We start from the raw sequence: 19,895 nt of genomic DNA on the forward strand, positions 1-19,895 counted from the left end.
TCATGAGGTAGACAAGAATCCCTTCTCTGTGGCTTCACTTCATTGTCAACAGTTCTCTACTTGCAGAGTTAATCTTGATTACAGATGCTTGTCTCCCTTTGGTATCACATTCTACCTATAGAAAGATAGCTTTCATTTTCTTAGGAAATTTTACTTTACATAGAACCTGAATTATCTTTTTTGCAACTTACACACATTCTTCTGGTTCTGCTTTCTTTTTTTCTACTTTCCCCGTTCACCTACTGCCTCTGCCTCTTTTCCAGTGGTCAAGAGGGACGATTCTGCCATCTTAATGTATTCAGTTATTGCTCAACAAACATTAAGTACCTTTTGTTGGCAGAACATTGTACTAGTCTCCAGAGGAGATAGTGTTTAGATAACCTTGTCACCTGCCTCATGGAGCTTATGTCTTGGTGGGATTTTATTTAGTCCAGAACTGAAATACAAAATAATTCATGTACAAAAGTATTGTTCTGTAAAGCCTAATTTAAAGAGGATTTTTCCCAAATGATATAATGAGGGAAGACTTCTTGGAGGCGTTAGCATTTGAGTGAGGAATTTAGGCAAAGAGGAGAGAAAGATCAGTTCATTCCTAGAAACCATTATAAAAAAAAGACTTGGAGACTATGAAAAGTAGAGTTTGGGGATCAGTTGGTGTAGTATGTATGGTGGAGTAATTTGAGGTTAGGTTGGAAAGGTCCACTTATGTCATTGTGGAGGGCCTTAATATGTCAGATAAAGAGTTTGAACTGTATATGGTAAGCAGGCAATAGGGAGTCACTGAAGATGCTTGTGGAAAGAGGTGACATACCAGGGACTAGATGCTAATGAGAAAGATTATTCTAACAGTGTTATAAAAAAGATGAATTGGTGGAGAGCAGTGAGCCTTATATTTAGGGTGGAAGGAGGAGTAGAAAGTAGGGGAACGTATTTGAGAGACTTTAAAATCAGTAGTACTTGGTAACAAGTGTAGAATCGAAAAGTGAAGGTAGAGAAGAAACAAAGATAATGCTAAGGTTTCCAGTGTGGAAACTGAATATTTGATGTCCAGAAGTTGATTTTGACTATATTTCTTGATGCCTTTTTTTATAGGAGTCTTTCAATAATGTAAAACAGTGGCTGCAGGAAATAGATCGTTATGCCAGTGAAAACGTCAACAAGTTATTGGTAGGGAACAAATGTGATCTGACCACAAAGAAAGTAGTAGACTACACAACAGCGAAGGTATGTGAGTTTTATTCTTTAGATTTTATTGTTATACTTTTATTTCAAGTTAAGGTTTGGAAAAAATAGAACAACTATTCTCACTTTTAAATATCTACTATCATTCCTTATTTAAGTACTCCTATCTTTCTGAATCAAAAAACTGAGTATTGTTAGAGGAATGTTCATTTTAATCAAAGTAAACTTGGAGAATTTAACCTAATATAATTCAAATAATGATGCATGTACAAAACAAATTGCTTTGTAGAATCAGAAAAGACTTCCTGAAAGAGTTAGTATTTGAGTTGAGATTTAAAATGGGAAGAATTCAGGCAAAAGGGATAGGGAGAATAATCATAACTGGACACCATTATGGGGGAAAGGCTTGATATATTTATTATCAATACAGTTTATTATGTTTTTTGCTTAAAGGATGCAAATGGAGAATGGGTCTGACTTTATTCTTCATGTCATATTTTATATTCTTAGGAATTTGCAGATTCTCTTGGAATTCCATTTTTGGAAACCAGTGCAAAGAATGCAACAAACGTAGAACAGTCTTTCATGACAATGGCGGCTGAGATTAAAAAGCGAATGGGCCCTGGAGCAACAGCTGGGGGTGCAGAGAAATCCAATGTTAAAATTCAGAGCACTCCAGTCAAGCAATCTAGTGGAGGTTGCTGCTAAAATCTGCCTCCCTTCTTTTCTCACAACAATGAATTTGCAATCTGAACCCAAGTGAAAAAAAAAAAAACAAAAAAAAATAACAAAATTGCCTGAATTGTACTGTATGTAGCTGCACTACAACAGATTCTTACCGTCTCCACAAAGGTCAGAGATTGTAAATGGTCAATACTGACTTTTTTTTTATTCCCTTGACTCAAGACAGCTAACTTCATTTTCAGAACTGTTTTAAACCTTTGTGTGCTGGTTTATAAAAATAATGTGTGTAATCCTTGTTGCTTTCCTGATACCAGACTGTTTCCCGTGGTTGGTTAGAATATATTTTGTTTTGATGTTTATATTGGCATGTTTAGATGTCGGGTTTAGTCTTCTGAAGATGAAGTTCAGCCATTTTGTATCAAACAGCACAACAGTGTCTGTCACTTTCCATGCATAAAAGTTTAGTGAGATGTTATATGTAAGATCTGATTTGCTAGTTATTTCTTGTAGAGTTATAAATGGAAAGATTACACTATCTGATTACTAGTTTCTTCATACTCTGCATATAATTTGTGGCTGCAGAATATTGTAATTTGTTGCACAATATGTAACAAACAACTGAAGAAATGTTTAATAAATATTGTACTTATTGGAAGTAATATCAAACTGTATGGTGATAAGTATTGTCTTAATTCTTATGGTTAAGGGGAAATATAGGCTTGCATTGTGCTCAAAACATAGCCATTTATGTTCAACCAGGGCACTTTAGATCTATTTTAGAATAGCAGCAACAATGCTTCCCAGCTAATATACCTGATAAACGATGCAACAGTGCAGGCATGTATACTGTACAGGGATTTAGCAGATTTGGTTTGGAGGGAGATTAAAGTGGTATTTATGGAAATCAAGTACATTTTGAATGTACAATATTTAGTCTATTATCTCTGAAATTTAAAACCATTTTTAAATGGCTTTATTATTTAGAAATGCTTTTGTTAATTCATCTGTAGTAGAGATGGAAAATTGTATCTTTTTCCTAACTTGTGAATGATCAGACTAACAATTCAAGCTAATGTAATTTAGCCAGTATGTGCTTTTTTTATATACTGTTACTTCCATATTCTGAATCAATACCGTTTCAACTTTATTAAATAAGTTTAGCGCACTATCTTCAATAATTATTCTGCCCTCCATAAACTGTAGCTATATAACTTGTGTTGGGGGAAAAGTTAAAACACTGAAGAAGCTTGGGAGTAGGCTTTCTCTCATTAGTTGATAACCCTTACCTGAAAGATGATACCCCTAAAAATAAGTTAAACCATTTGTGGCTGGGTGGAAATGATAAAAGGAAGTTATTTGCCTGGGTGAATTTTTGCACCCACATGAAAATGTAAGTCTCAAGAAGCACTTGGGTTTTTTTGAGTTGGGTTCTCAATCTTTTGTTTTCCCCTAAACACTTTCATTTAAGATTTTCTCCCCTTATTGTTTGTTTAAAGATATGCTACAATAGCCAAAATGCTGTACACAAACACATCCTATGGTGGAGTCTTTGAACTTAATTCAGGGGTTAAAAATACAAGTAAAAGCAACCCTTAAAATATTTTTTATTTTATTTTCACTAAACAGGCAATCGTAATACATGGTACAAAAATAAGTGGGTAAGATTATTGTAAAATGAATGAACAGAATAAATATACAATTGAATTTTCCATCTATGAGAATTTCACAATAAAATCATAGTTTACTTTGTATTTTAGATGTGCTTATTGAGAATCTATTCATACTACATAAGGCAACTGATCATTTCCTGAAAAAGACAGTACTTGGGTAATTTTAAAAACACTTTCAAATAACTAATAGCTAGTATAAAACACAACTTTCAGAAATACTTGAAAAATAATTGAGTAAAACACAAACTTTGGATTCTGAAGCAAAATTTGATTACGTACAGTAATTAGGTTGCTCAAGGCATTCATTATTCTTGGTGCACTAGCAAAGTTTCCATGAGATTTACATGCTCATTGAATAATCCCAGAAAATCTTGATGATTCCCCAAGACATGGAAAATCATGTTGCCCTTCATTATGCCTGTTGGAGGTGGACTGAGTCTTTAGTTGCATGGGGGAAAGGCATTGCTTTCTGCCCTCATGTTTAGAAACAAGCTATTTAATGTGGGACTGTGGGCCACAATAAACTGTGGCTAGATGTTGGGGATTATAACATACACTAGAAACAGTTCTTTGAAGAAAATGGGGATCTTTGCGAGTAGGAAGCCATTCTTGAGCCTCCTTGACCTTAGGGTGTTGAAATTTCATTTATTAGCAATAATGTTGACTTAGTAAAAGACTACCATTAACATTTCTGTACTGCTTTTTGCTTGGCAAGTGCTTTCAGATGCATGCTCATAGTAACTGTACATTAACATCTTCAATTTACAAATGAGAGGCTCAGAAAAGTTTACCTATGCATGGTCACATAGCTAGTCATTTGTACAACTGGGACTTTCCTGACTTAATCCAGTGCTTATTCTACCATTCTACATTATTCCCGTTGATGTTTACAGAGGAACATTAAAGTATTTCTAACAGGGACGTGGGATTTAATAAAACCTATTTTCAAGAGTTTTATAATACATAACATCTCTTATCTGTCTTGATTTCAGCAACTCTTTGCCCAGGTAGATTTAACTAAAGGGATAAAACCTATTTCCTCCCCACCCCCGCTGCAGAATAGTGCCTTTGACTGGCTTACTACTGGCACTCTTAGCCAGCTATAAAGTTAGCTTCCACAGATACTATGATGTTTTGCTACTGACTGGAAAAAGGATGTGAATGCTAATAGCTTAAAGTCTCTTTTGTATGATGTAGAATTGGAGTGTCACTTACAGAAAATGGACCTCTCCCAAGAATGTTCCGTGGAACTTCCTTTCAGAAGTTGTGTAAATCTAGTACTAGATTTCAGGAGGCACCATGAGTGTAGAATTCCATTTTCTGTTATCACTTGTTGTACAGAACCAAGTAGTTTCCTTCTACAGGATGTTCTATCCACATAGCTGACTCATGTACAAATTCCTAACTTTAAGATCAGTCCAAATGTGACAGACTAGTATTTCTATTGAGGATTGCTGTGTATTTGGGGGCAAAATATTAAATATCTGTGATTTTATTAGTATCAGGAAGTCCTTCCACTAATACTAATCACAACCAGTCTGTGACTCAGGTCAGTAGTTCTTCAACTTTGTCTCAAGACCCTTTTATAATTAAAAACCAAGGACCCTCAAATTTCTAATTTAGAAATTAAAAGATTATTATAAAACATATTTTTGACCTTCTGGAACCTAATTATTCCCTGACCACATTTTGAGAAGCTGTTGACTAGTTTTTTTACACAGGGTTTTACATTTTCATTTGAACATCATAGTATAACCCATGAGATGCATACTATAGGTATTCACACATTATAGAGGAAACAGGTGAGGTGATTGGCCCATGATCTCATCAGTAGTGGCTGTGGCAGCATCTAAGCCTTGCTTTTCTAACTCCCAGCCCAGCACTCTTTCTCTCCTATACGAAACTGTCTCTATAGGCCAAAGGTTTTGGGTTTTTTTTTGAAGGGGGGAGGGGAAGGTTTTCTAGGACTATAATTTAATTTGTATACAGAACTTCCAATATGCTAACTCCCTCCATCAACGCAGACTAGCAATTCCTCTAGTCCTAGAGGGAGAGAGGGAAGGAGAGAGGCCAGGGTACCACAAGGTTTAGGTTGTACCTGCCCAGGATCAATGAGTCACATCAGGATAGAACTTTAAACTTGAGTCATCTTTATATCTAGAAAGATTTCATTTTGTGTTTTAATTGGCCTTAAGTCTTAGAGGATTATTTCCTCCCTATAATAAACATTTACCATCTAATTGAACATTCCCTATAACAGACTAGGTAGGAATTACTTCTTTGTAGTAATGCATGACCAATTATTTGAAATGTCTGAATCTGGCTAGATCATATAGGTAAGCAATTTACATTTTGTAGATCCCAGAACATTATCATAATCTAGCTTCAAAGAGGTTTTATACCACTGCAAAGGAGCTTGCAATTTCCTTTAGCTAGAGTTGAATGTTTAGAATGTATACTTCATGGCTTGCCTCAGAAAATGATTAGATCTACAGCTGACCTTTCCCATTCTTCATAAATGTAACAGATTTTTCTTTCTAAAGCAATATATTCAAATCTAGAAGTATTCCCCAAAAGCTCTAAGTTTAATACTCCACTACAGAACCCCCTTTTCTCAATTCTTAGGTATTAAATTCCATTTGTGAAAATGAACTTTTCGGTTCTTCAGGCCTCTAGTTAGTGTCACTGTTCTAAAAAGGAACAGAATTATTTTAATTGGTTAAATTACATTTCCACTTTAAGGTGGTAAGGAGACTCCATCTTTTTCTAATTCTTTTGTTAAGGGTAAAGGTAAATTTACACCTAAACCTTAGGAATTAAGTGAGCCCAAACACTAAGTTACCCAAGAGATGGACATAAAAATCACATCAAGTCATCTATCTGATAAGAATCTAAAGTGTCTTCAGTAACAGGCATTTAATGTTTACTGACATGCCATCTTTCAATTCAAAAGAGACAACTGTCCTCAGCAAGAAAACTAGTGTTAATATCTCCCCAACGTTTCAGTGGGCTGTATTCATTTTCATCAGTAGATCAAGTGTTAAAATGCCTTTCTTGTAAACATGCAAAAAGGTTTCCCAAACAAGGTTTGGTTTTTCCAAATGAGGTTTCTTTGTGGAAAGATCAAAAGCCTCTGGCCAATGATAGCTCTTTTAGTTCCCAATTGGAAGGCCAAGTACTTTCAATGTCATTTCCTAGCCCTCTGTGGACACTTAAATAAAACAGGTTCCTGAGACAACTGTCTGGCTATGAGAACTGCTGCCATTCCCTTTTTTTTTTTTTTTTAAAGGGACAGACTTGTCACTTAGGCTATTTTATTTTCAATTAAGAACTAAGAAGCTGAGGGGCTTGGCAATTCCCATAGAGTAGCTGGAAGCACCATTTGAGAAAAACCGTGGTTTAGAAGACATCTGCTTTTCCCTTTTACAGATTCTCGTTAGAGGATTCATTTTTTCAGTAATAATTCAAGTAGCTTTCCACTTCACACATGAGAATTCATGTAGAGCCAGTAGGTCAGTGCTGTGGTTCTCTATCCTACATCAGTGTAATCTGGAAAAAAAAGTCATTGAATTTGCTGGGCTTCCAGCAAGTTCTTGTTTTTCCAAACTACCAGGTTTGGGCTGGCAGATTCCAACACTGCTTGAGATATTACCTGAAATAGAAAGAAGGCCATGTGTTACTGGCAGGAATGGGCCAGCAAAGAAAAATAGAATTCAAGATTTATGTGCATCCTTAGTCATGCCAGGGTGTCTTACTTTAGTAGTTTGAATTTAGGCATAGTAGATCTTCATTTTAGAGTAAGAAAGGACCTTAAGGGACCATCCTATCTTTTGTTTTTACCCATGAAGGAATTAAGGATACAAGAGATTAACTGTCTTGCCCAAAGTTACACACAGAGACAGAGCTGGTACTAGAACTGGGATGTGATACAAATACCATAGAATGTATTAGCAATACACAGCAATCCTGCACAGATTGCTCCTTTGACATGAGTACAAGAAGTATCCTATTCACCAGAGAGACCATTCTGGAAGAGAATGCCATGCTTAAATGCCAGCCTAGTCTACTTCTTAAACCCTTCCTGAGATAGTGGGGATGAGCGATGACAGTGAGCAGCCTCTGAATGGTGGTGAGCACTTGGCTGGCATGTTCCTCTGCCAAGGTCCTTAACAGTCACCTCATCTTTCCACATAGATCAAAAGATGTAATTGTTCTTTAAAAGCATGAAGAAACTACCCCCTTACTTCCTTTTTTAAAGTCAGGGTAGGAGGACTGAAAACAGGTTCACCAGAGCCTGAGTGGGAGGCAGGAGAGAATAAAACTTGAGATGCTGAGCTCCTGTTGGTCATGAGGAGTTAGCTATGGCATAGAGAGAAAAGATACTGGGATTAAATTTGTTTTAAGTTTCTTAAAATGCTAATGGGGAAAACTGGAGGTTTCAGAGAAGACAAAGACTGGCATCTTTTTGTGGGTGAGGGGAGATGAGGGAGAGAAACCTTGCTTCTCAATCAGTATTGCTGCATGAGATTATCCTTTCTCTAAGCTAATAGAAAGGATTCAAGAAAATTAACAGAATCACTAATGAGCTGATTCTATCCATGATATAACAACAGAGGACACAGGGCCAGCCTTAAGAGTCAGGAAAATAGGTTCCAGTCCTGCCAAAGATGTAAGTACTGGCTCTAGGACCATGTGGACAAGTCACTTAAGCTCTTGTCCCAGGCAAGGAAGGTTTAAGTTATAGATGGTTTTCCATATGTGCATGTCCCTCCTCTAGGCTCATAAATAAAAAGCCCATCAGACCCCAGCTCCAAACCACCTTTCCAACCACATTATGTATACAAATCCACTTCCTCTTGCATGTCACAGCCTTGTCAAACTGGCCTTCTTGTGGTTCCTCACACAACACTCCACCTTCCCTCTCTCTTTCTTTGCGATGGTTGTCCCCCATGCCTAGCAAGCACACCGTCCTCCCATCTGCCCCAGAATCCCTTGTTTTCTTCAAAACTCAGCTCAGAGGTCACACATGAAGTCTTCATTGATTCCCTAGCTGCAGGAGCCTTCTCCCCAAACTACTTTTTATTTATCTTATATACATGTAATATGCATGCATATGTAGAATACACTCATAACGCGTATTAAATATAATTATAGTTACATAATACATCATGAAAATGGCAATATATTAAGTGTAACATACACATATACTTAACATATATACATTTCTTCCAAGAGAATGCGACTGGAGGGTTATATCCCTAGGCCTGGCACATAGAAGGAATATTAATAAATGCATTTTTAACTGATTCATTCTACATTGGTAATATCTCTCCATTAATGAAATCAAAGCCTCAATATTAATAATAGCTCACGTTTATATAACGCTTTAAGGTTTGCAAAGCACTTCATAGATGTCATTTCATTAGAACTGAAAAGTGCTTGGAAGAGTTTGAACCCAAGTCTTTCCGACTTAAAGCCCTGCTCTCTGCCCATTATGACAAGGCAGGCACCACCCAGCCTGCCTTCTAAAAATGGTCTGCCTGGGCCCCTTCCTCCGATTCCCACCCTCCCCATCCCCCTCCAATTGGCAACTTGTTTATTGTTTCTCTTCTCTCAGTTCTCCATCATTTTTAACCTATCACAAACAACTCTGAGCTCAGCCAGTTTTAAGGACCGTAGCAGACAAGTATTCATTCTACAAATACCTATTAAGCACAAGTGTTTCTGAAGAAAGAACAGAGAAATCTCCCCACCCCCAGCCCCGTTTAATTTTATTTTTTTGCTTACCTGGTTATATCCTTTCACTTGTAGCTGGCTTGCTGTCTGGGCCAGAAGTATTGCCGGCCATCATGTCCAGAGCTGCTAAGACTGAGTCATATAGGTGTTCTGCATGGTCCTCCAGCTCATTGGACTGCCTTGCAATCAACCCAAGGGCATCCTTTAAAACTAACAAGTAGGGATCAAAGTAATTAACACCCAGAATGTGCAAGTGCTATCCAAGAAATAAAAAAAAAACAAAACATACTATTGGATCCTACAGAAATATTTTTCCCCATCAAGTTGACAATCCTTGGTTCAAAGATAGTTTTACAAATTTACTATTAAAAGCCCAGTGGACTACCAGAAACTGATAGTAGGTGATCTTTCAAAACCTGGTTCACAAATCCATGTGTTTTTTTGTTGTTTTTTACCCTCAAAGCTACAAGTTAGCTCATGAGGTCTTTGGGTTTAAATAATTGGGCAGCAAAATGTAAAGAATGAGGAATGACTCGTCTAAGCCCTTCCCCAAAAAGGAGGTTTCAGAAAAAAAAACTCACTGGGAATTGGAGAAAGGGTTGGCAGTAGGAGGAGACTGAGTGAGTCATGGTTATGAGGTTTAGGGCAAGTCTTTGAAAAAAAAAAATTCAACCTCTCAGGGCCTGTTTCCTCATCTGTCCAATAAAGGGACTGACTTCTAAAAATTCTTCCAATTCTAAATCAATGATCCTAGAATCTAATGAGTACAAACACTGACAAGGAATTCTGGAGAAAAGTACCATGTGAATGGACACACAAACCTTGGGGGGTTTAGACAAAGTATACAAATCCCCAGATAGGGAACTGGGATCAGGGTCCCAAGCTCCAGTATTTACATCAATCTCTTGGAGCTTATCTTTCTCCTTTATGGCTCTTGGCCCTGCCCCTGAATGTTGCCCTGGGAAACAGGAGGGCTAGGACCCTCACTTGTGGGCTCTCACTTCAATCACCAGGCCACTTCAGGTTCTGTGGGGTCCTTGGTAGGTGAGGGTTATCAATCTATAATGTGTTCTCGCTAAATTAATTTTGTTTTAAAGCCAAGTAAAAAAGCCCTCATTCAAACAAACTGTTTACAATTTTTATTTAGGTCTCAAACCAGACAAAAATCCAAGCTTGTGGGGATGTGGAAAGATAGGGAAGATGAACCTCTACACTTGTATTCTCAGGTCACCACCTTTAATTTCAGAGCCATTTCTGCACCCGGAGGAGCAGAGGGACGGGTTGCTCGTGACCAATTTGGCAGCAGATAAGTGCCCTCCTTTGGATTGTAATATTTGCAGCCATTATTGGAACACAAAGACCATCTCATTCCCTGGACCTTTATCAACCTTGGTAGTGCTCAAGTTTCCTGCCACAGCTACAACATCAGCCAGCAGAGGAAGAGGAAACAATGCTGATGAGATGAAAGGAAGGACCAAAGGCTGGAGATCAGCTTCTACAGGAAGCCACACCAAGGCAGCGTCATCCGGGCAAAGGCAAGTCTTCTAAGAGAGCTGTAGAGACACTGTGGCCTAACAAGACTAGCCAGAAGAGAAGGAAAGTAATTTCAAATGTGATTAAAGCAGGTGTGTAGCACATCTTTGGCTCTAAATGGAGCAAATTTAAAACGAGACCTTTGGGGCAGCATATGAGATGATGGAGAGGCTCACAGGATTCAGACCCAGGTCTTCCTGATTCCAACAATGAAAACTCTCTCTGCCTTCTCACACAATTTCTCTGTTATTTTCTTTTTCTGAATTTCAAGTTTACTATGAGGTTATACTCTCCTTCTAAACACCTTAAATTCTTATGAAAATATTTAGGGGGAGGAGGGAAAAGGGCTAGGAATCAAAAGAATGTGTAGTTGAATAGAATTCCATTTCCCAGTGTAAGTTCAGGGAATAACTTGAAAAGAATCTTAGTCTTGACTTCAGTAAATAGCATCTAAGTCTTGATATAAAAAGGTAACTAAAAAGGATTTGGAGGCAGTCAATTTGTCCCAGAACCATGTGATAAATAATGTGCATTTTAGCGGTTTCAGGTACTATAAACCTCAAGAGTGAGGCCAGAAAATGAAAACCACTTTTATAACTAAACCAAAATCACATAATCAGTTAGATGGGATCTTAGAATCTACTCTCACCCATACAAGCCCTTCCTATCCCTGGATATTAACTTTTTTTTTTGTATTTAAATTTTATGTTTTCAACATTCATTTCCACAAAATTTTGAGTTCCAAATTTTCTCCCCATTTCTCCCCTCCCCCCAAAATGCTGAGCATTCTAATTACCCCTATCACCAATCTGCCCTCCCTTCCCTTATCCCCATCTTTTCTTTTGTCCTGTAGGGCAAGATAACTTTCTATACCCCATTACCTGTATTTCTTATTTCCTAGTTGTATGCAAGAACACTCAACAGTTGTTCCTAAAACTTTGAGTTCCAACTTCTCTTCCTCCCTCCTTCCCCACCCATCCCCACTGGGAAGGCAAGCAATTCAATATAGACCATATCTGTGTAGTTTTGCAAATGACTTCCATGATAGTGTTGTGTAAGACTATATTTCCCTCCATCCTATCCTGACCCCTATTTCTTCTATTCTCTCTTGATCCTGTCCCTCCCCGAGTGTTGACTTCTAATTGCTCCCTCCTCCCATTGCCCTCCCTTCCATCATCCCCCCCACCTGCTTACCCTTCTCCCCCACTTTCCTGTATTGTAAGACAGGTTTTCATATCAAAATGAGTGTGCATTTTATTCCTTCCTTTAGTCGAATGTGATGAGAGTAAGCTTCATGTTTTTTCTCTCACCTCCCCCCTTTTTTCCTCCACTGAAGTCTTTTACTTGCTTCTGAGAGATAATTTGCCTCATTCCATTTCTCCCTTCCTCCTCCCAATATATTTCTCTCACTCCTTAATTTCATTTTTTTAAGACATGATCCCATCCTATTCAATTCACCCTGTGCTCTGTCTCTGTGTGTGTAATCCTACCAACTACCCAGATACTGAAAAAAGTTTTAAGTGTTACAAATATTATCTTTCCATGTAGCAATGTAAACAGTTCAACTTTAGTAAGTCCCTTATGATTTCTCTTTGCTGTTTACCTTTTCATGCTTCTCTTGATTCTTGTGTTTGAAAGTCAAATTTTCTTTTCTGCTCTGGTCTTTTCCTCAAGAATGCTTGAAGTCCTCTATTTCATTGAAAGACCATTTTTTCCCCTTAAGTATTATACTCAGTTTTGCTGGGTAGGTGATTCTTGGTTTTAGTCCTAGTTCCTTTGACTTCTGGATTATCATATTCCACGCCCTTCTATCCCTTAATGTAGAAGCTGCTAAATCTTGTGTTATCCTGATTGTATTTCCACAATATTTGAATTGTTTCTTTCTAGCTGCTTACAATATTTTCTTCCATTAATTTTTTCTTAATGGAAACAAAGATCCCATTAGCCTTTTTTTATATACATTCCGATGATTCTCCCTGAGCCTGAAATCAGTCCAATAAAATACCCAGATCTTTCTTCAGATGAATTGCAATCTAGCTTTACTTCCCCATTTTGCACAGTGAATTCAACCCAACATCCTGGGTCATCAAAATCTTTTTGGATCTTGACTTACCATTCATTGGATTAGTTCTCAAAATCCAGTTTTGTAACATACACAAATCTCACTTGCTGTGCCAGCTTCTGATATTCTAGGTTTTCACACCACATGACTCATCTATAGCTTCACCATGGAACAAGCATCAGGCCTTGTGGTCTTCTCATATTGCTCTGCTATGACAGTCCCTTTCTTCCAGAGTTAAGTTCCTCCTTGGACCTTTATTTTGGGGAGGGGCCCAGCTTAGCCAAACTTGCATTTCCCTTCTGGTTGTACTTGTAACTTTGACACCCCATCCCCTAGGTTTGTAGTTCTCTTTTGTATATTGGCTTTTCTCATTAATGATAACCTACTTGAGGGCAGGGACTAGTAGGCACTTAATAAATATTTATTAATTGATTTTCACTTGTATTTGTATCCTCAGCTCTTAGCATAGTGCCCAACACACAATAAACCCTTAACAAATGTCTGCTGTCTTGCTGATAAGGATTCCATTTATCTATTCTAAAACATTAATGAAAAAGTTAAAGAGCACAGGGCCAAGAAGAGAAGCCATGGGCTTTCAAACAATTAGGTAAACTCAAACTGGTTGATAATTAGACTGAAAATCAATCAAACTAGATGTACTACCCCTACCCTCATCTCTCCATCTTTTCTGCAACATCATGAGATACTTTATCAAATGCCTTACTAAAATTAGGTAAACTACATCTACAGCATTTTTCTCTGCTAAATGTCTAGTAATCTTGTCCAAAAAGAAAAAAAATGGACTACTCTGAAATGGTCTGGATGAAGCTGAGAAATGAGAAATCACACACTTGCTGTAAAAATTGTTTTCCAATTTTCTGCTTTCCTCCCAATTTTGGTTGTACTGGTTTTGTTTGTGTAAGCCCCTTTTAATATAATCAAAATTGCTCATTTTACATCTAGTGATACTCTATCTTGTTTGGCCATAAATTCTTCCTCTCTCCTAATTTGCTTTTATGTTTATATTATGTACCCATTTTGATACTGTCTTGTTATATGGTATAAAATGTTGGTCTATACTCAGTTTTTGCCATACTGTTTTCTAGTTTTCTCAACAATTTTTGTCAAATAGTGAGTTCTTGTCCCAAAAGCTGGAGTCTGGATTTATCAAATACTAGATTATAATGGTCATTTACTACTGACTGCTGTGTACCTAATCTATTCCACTGATCCACCACTCTTACATCTTAGCCAGTACCAGATTGTTTTACTGATTACTGCTTTATAACACAATTTGAGATCTGGTTTGGCTAGACCACCTTCCTTTACATGTTTTCCCTAATTCGTTTGATATTCCCAAATCAGAGAGAACATGCTGGAACATGAGAAATCAGGACAGGAATCTGTGGGATCCTCTCAGAGATGGTGACCCTTTTTATTCTTACAGATGAATTTTGTTATGATTTTTTTTCCTAGCTCTGTAAGAATTTTTTGGTATGGTACTGAATAAGTAGTTTAATTTAGGTAGAATCGTCATCTTCATTATATTGGCTTGGCCTATTCATGAGCAACCAATATTTTTCCAATTGCTTTAGATCTGATTTTGTGTGAAAAGTATTTTATGATTGTGTTCATATAGTTCCTGGTTTTGTCTTGGCAGGTAGATGCCCAAGTATTTTATACTGTCCACAGTTATTTTAAATTTCTCTATCTCTTGCTGTTGGGCTTTATTGGTAATATATAGAAATGCTGATGACTTATATATGCATGTTTCATATCCTGCAACTTTGTTAAGTTATTTCAATTAGTTTTTTAGTTGATTATCTAGAATTCTCTTAAGTATATCATCATAACACCTGCAAAAAGTGGTTGCTTTGTTTTCTCACTGCCTATTCTAATTCCTTCAACTTCCCTTTCTTCTCTAACTGCTACAGCTAACATTTCCAGACAATACTGAATAAGTGGTGATAATGGACATGTGATGTTACTGGGAAGGTTTCTAGCTTATCCCTGTTACAGATGCTTGCTGATAGTTTTAGATATACTACTTTTCATCTTAAAGAAAGCTCCATTTATTCTTATATTCTCTAGTGTTTTTAAAAGGAATGGGTGCTACATTTTGTCAAAAGTCTTTTGTGTATCTATTAAGATAATCATATGATTTCTGTTGGTTTTGTTATTGGTTAATGCTGATAGTTTTCCTAATTCTGAAGTAGTCCTGAATTCCTGGTATAAGTCCCACCTGATCATAGTATATAATCTGTGATATACTGTTGTAATCTCCTAACTAATATTTAATTTTTTTGTGTCAATATTCACTAGGAAAATTGGTCTACGTTTTTTTTTTATTTTGGTTCTTCTTGGTTTAAATATCAGCATCATATTTGTGTCATAAAAGGAATTTGGCAGGACTCCGTCCTTGTCAATTTTCCTAAACAGTTTATATAATACTGGGATTAATTGTTCTTTAAACATTTGATAGACTTTGCTTGTGAATCCATTTGATTCCAGGGATTTTTTCTTAGGGAGTTCACTGAGGGCTTTTTCAAGTTCCTTTCTTAAGATTGGTTTATTTAAGTATTCTGTTTCCTCTTCTGTTAATCTAGGCAATTTATAGTTTTGTAAATATTCATCAATTTCATTTAGATTGTCAGACTTCCTGGCCTATCATTGGGCAAAATAGCTCCTACTTATTGCTTTAATTGCCTGTCACTGGTGGTGAGTTCACCCTTTTAATTTTTGATACTGGTAATTTGGTTTTCTTTAATCAGATTAAACAATAGCTTTTCTATTTTATTGTTTTTTTTTTTAAAACAAAACCAGCTTTTATTATTTATTCAATGGTTTTCTTACTTTCAGTTTTATTACTCTTTCCTTTGATTTTCTGGATTTCTACTTTGGTATTTAATTAGGGATTTTTAATGTGGTCTTTTTCTAGCTTTTTTAGTTACATGCCTAATTCACTGACTGTTCTTTCTCTACTTCACTGATGTAGGCACTTAAGAGTTATAAATTTTCCCCTAAGTACTGCTTTGGCTGCATCCCATAAATTTTGGTACATTGTCTCATTGCTGTCATTCTATTTAATGAAATTATTGTTTCTATGATTTGTTCTTTGACCCACTCAATCTTTAGGATTAGATTATTTCATTTCCAATTAAATTTCAATCTATCTTTCCAAGGCCCTTTATTAAATGTAATTTTTATTGTATCATAATCTGAAAAGGATGCACTTAATATTTTAGCTGTTTTGCATTTGACTGTAAGGTGTTTATGCTAATATGTGGTCAATTTTTGTTTAGGTGCCATGTAACTGCTGAGAAAAAGGTATATTCCTTCCTATCTCCATTCAGTTTTCTATAGAGGTCTACCATTATCTAACTATTCTAAAATTCTGTTTACCTAAACTTTTTTCTTATTTATTTTGTGGTTAGATTTATCTGGTTTTGAGAGGGGAAAGTTGAGGTCCCCCACTAGTATAGTTTGTCTATTTCTTCCTCATCCAACCTCTGTCGAAGTTTGGATGCTATACCATTTGGCACATATATTTTTAGAATTGATGTTACTTCACTGTCTATGATACCTTTCCGCAACATGTAGTTTTCTCCCTTATCTCTTTTAATTAGATCTATTTTTTGCTTTTTCTTTGTCTGAGATTATGCTTGCTACCCCTGCTTTTTTTTTTAACCAGGTAAAGCATAATATATTTTGCTCCAATCTTTTACTTTTACTCAGTGTGTCTCTCTGCTGTCAAACAACGTACTGTACAATTCTGCTTTTTAATCCACTCTGCTATTCACTTCCATTTCATGTGTAGTTCATCCCATTCACATTCAACTATGACTATTATGTATTTCCCTCCATCCTATCCTCCTCATTTATACTTTTCTCTCGGCTCTCTCCTTTCATCCTGTCCCTCCTCATTAGTGTTTTGCTTCTCACCACCACCTCCCTCAATCTGTTCTCCCTTCTATCAGCACCCCACTTTCTTGTCCTCCCCTATAAATCCATAGATCAATTTCCATACCCAACTGAGTATGTCATTCCCCCTTCAAGCCAAATCCCATGATAGCAATGTTCATGCAATGCTCGTCCTGCCCCCCTTTCCCTCCACTGTAATAGGTCATTTGTGTTCTTCATGTGAAATAATTTACCTCATTCTACTTCTCCCTTCCCTCGTTCTCCCAATGCAATTCTCTTTTTCACCCCTAAATTTTTTAAAAATCATCCCAATAAAGTCAACTTATACCCATACCTTTTCTCTACGTATACTACTTTTAACTGCCCTAATAGTGATACAGTTCTCAAGAGTTGCAAGTGTCACCTTGCCACGGAGGGATGTAAGCAGTTTAACCTTATTTAATAACTTATGTTTTTTCTTTCCTGTTTACCTTTTCATGCTTCTCTTGAGTCTTCTATTTGAAAACTGAATTTTCTCTTTAGCCATTTTTTTCAGGAATGTCTGAAAGTCCTCTATTTTATTGAATGTCTTTTTTTTTTCCTTTAAGGAGTTAACAATCACTTTAATCAAGCACATGTATCATTCCTTTAACCAAGCACGTATATCATTCACCTAGTTGGGGGGGGGAGGGCACAGCACCCTGAACTTCAAAGAAAATACAGAAAAGTGAAAGATCAACGGACATGGCCTCCTATGCCTGAATTGAACAGACAATTGGACCCCAATTGTCTGGCCATAGTTACCAGAGAGCGAAGCACTGACAACTTGGTTTTCAAAAGGGGGGGGTGTTCCTTAAAGTGGCCTCCCAGAGTCTTCCTTTGGCACTCAAACTTTCTTACAAAAACTAAGCCCCAAAGTACAGCCTCACCCTCAGACTATTTATACGCTTTTTAGAGCCAGAGGGCATAACCCTCTGACCCAGTGCCTCAATAGAAAAAACAAAAGGTATTTGGGGTCCTCCTACAAAACAACTCCCCTAATCAAATTTCCCATAATGGGCAGGTCCATTAATGGCTGGGAAAGATCTTCTTTAATCACATTATTCAATCAGAGGCACTTTTGGTAAAACAAAAATTTTGGCAAAATTCTTGCTAGAGTCCTCCTTAATAGGCTGATCCTTCACTTGGAAGATGGTCATCTACCTGAGAGCCAGTGCGGCTTCAGAAAGGGCCAAGGAACAGTTGATATGATGTTTGCTGCCTGACAACTCCAGGAGAAATGCCAGGAGCAGAACAGAGGTCTGTACACAATGTTCGTAGATCTAAGGCCTTTGACACTGTAAGTCATGAGGGCTTATGGAAAATTATGTCAAAATTTGGTTGCCCAGAGAAGTTCATCAATATTGTACATCAATTTCATGATGGTATGTTTGCCCAGGTTCTGGATACTGGACAATGCTCTCTTGCCTTCCCAGTCATCAAGGGAGTGAAACAGGGCTGCGTTTAGCATGATGCTTTCAACCATGTCGTCAAATGCCTTCAATGCTTGAGCTGAACTGCCAAGCATTCAAACTGCTTCAGAGTGCAACTCCAATGGGCTGACCACGTTGTTTGAATGCAAAATGTATGCTTGCCAAAAAGACTATTTTATGGAGAACTCACAAGGGCCAGGCAATCAACATGGTGGTCAGAAGAAGTGATACGGGGACACTTTCAAGGTCTCTCTCAAGAACTTTTGTTTTGACTGTGCAACATGGGAGACACTGGCACAGCAATGCTCAACATGGCATACCCACATCAGAAAGGGTGCTATGCTCTTTGAGTAAAGCAGAATTGAGACAGCACAAAGTAAACTTAGGATGCACAAATTTGTCCACACAGACTATCTGTGCCCAACCTGTGGTAGAGCATTCCGAGATTGTATTGGTCTGATCAGCCACAGTTGGATACAGTGACATTTCACTTTATCATGGTGATGTCATTTTGGTCCTCTTCAAAGATGAAGGACAACAACCAATCAGAGGCACTTTTAGTAAAACAAAAACAACAAAAGATCCTAATTTGACTGCCATCACACTCCACTCTTCCAGGATTCTTGGTCTTACAATCTAAATGGCCATGGATCCTGGAACAAACAGAGGCATTATACTTCTTAATTATACTAACACAAAAACAGCTTACCTTACAATATCCTTGCAATACCTTACAATATGCTTGCCTTTTTACAATATCCACCCTTCCAGGATCCTTGGCCTTACAATCTAAATGGCCCTGGATCCTGCAACAAATAGAGGCATTATATTTTGTGATCTCAAATTTAAGCAGGTCATATAGGCAACTTGTATCTGAAGAGGCACTAACATTTCATTAGTAAATACAACATAGTTCCCAAAAAATAAACACATCAAGAACTTTACATTTGCAGAATACATAACATAGCAACTCATTACCAGGGTGGCCACATGGCTTAAACAAACACAAAAGTATATGCATAAAATAACATCATTCTTTGAGAGAGCAACCAGTTCCTCCTTCCTCAATCCCAAACAGAAATGTTCAAGCAAAGTCTTCTTAGGGGTGTGTCCTCCCCACCCTGCCATTTTAAGCACTCTCAGGTGTAGTATCTAATGAGCCAAGTCAGTTTTAACAATGTTTCAGTCACCCCTTCCAGTCCACCCCTTGAGGGGAACAAAGCCATCAGGGTGGAGTCTTTGGGGGTACAGGGCACTTCCACCCACCATAGGCAACTCCCTGACCCCTGGGTCCCAAATTGTCCCAGGAGAACGCTGTAGAAAAGCACACTCAGTGCCTTGCTGTGCAGTTCCAATCTTGTTCCAGGGCTGAACTCTGAGCTCCTGGGGTCCTCCTCCTTCAGCAGGAGCCAACCTCTCCCAGCTCCTGCCTGGATCTGAGCACAGGTAGCTCTCCATTCCTGTTTCTCTCACCTCTCCAACGTTGGCACACTGGTTCTCCACTTCTGCTGGGTCAGTACAAAGGCAGTTTTCTGCTGGGATTCCAGTGCTCCATTCCAAGTTCTTGCTGTTCTGGTCTAGTTTCTGAATACAAAACACTTTCAAGACCTTCACTCCTCCAGCACAGTCCACAGCCAGGCTAATCCACTGTAGCCC

At 37.6% G+C, this 19,895-nt stretch overlaps 2 protein-coding genes across 6 annotated transcripts in view; one reads left to right on the top strand and one right to left on the bottom strand.

Moving 5' to 3' along the window:
• Positions 1 to 3,617, top strand: part of RAB1A (RAB1A, member RAS oncogene family) — a 43,444-nt gene extending 39,827 nt beyond the window's left edge. The window contains exons 5-6 of the mRNA XM_072635404.1: positions 1,093 to 1,224; positions 1,693 to 3,617. Of these exons, the coding sequence (XP_072491505.1) occupies positions 1,093 to 1,224; positions 1,693 to 1,890 (330 nt within the window). The 3' untranslated portion in view covers positions 1,891 to 3,617. The remainder of the gene's footprint in view (positions 1 to 1,092; positions 1,225 to 1,692) is intronic.
• The window catches only part of CEP68 (centrosomal protein 68), a 44,984-nt gene continuing 26,909 nt past the window's right edge, over positions 1,821 to 19,895 (bottom strand). For 4 of the 5 annotated variants that reach the window (XM_072635400.1, XM_072635402.1, XM_072635403.1 and 1 more), the window contains 2 exons: positions 9,324 to 9,482; positions 1,821 to 7,188 (listed from right to left, as the gene is read on the bottom strand). In XM_072635400.1, the coding sequence (XP_072491501.1) occupies positions 9,328 to 9,482 (155 nt within the window). In that variant the 3' untranslated portion in view covers positions 1,821 to 7,188; positions 9,324 to 9,327. Of the gene's footprint in view, positions 7,189 to 9,323; positions 9,483 to 12,075; positions 18,893 to 19,895 lie in introns of those variants that run through there. The other variant, XR_011972717.1, reaches the window with a different exon arrangement.

This window comes from Notamacropus eugenii, chromosome 1 (assembly GCF_028372415.1).
Source record: "Notamacropus eugenii isolate mMacEug1 chromosome 1, mMacEug1.pri_v2, whole genome shotgun sequence".
NCBI lineage: Eukaryota > Metazoa > Chordata > Mammalia > Diprotodontia > Macropodidae > Notamacropus > Notamacropus eugenii.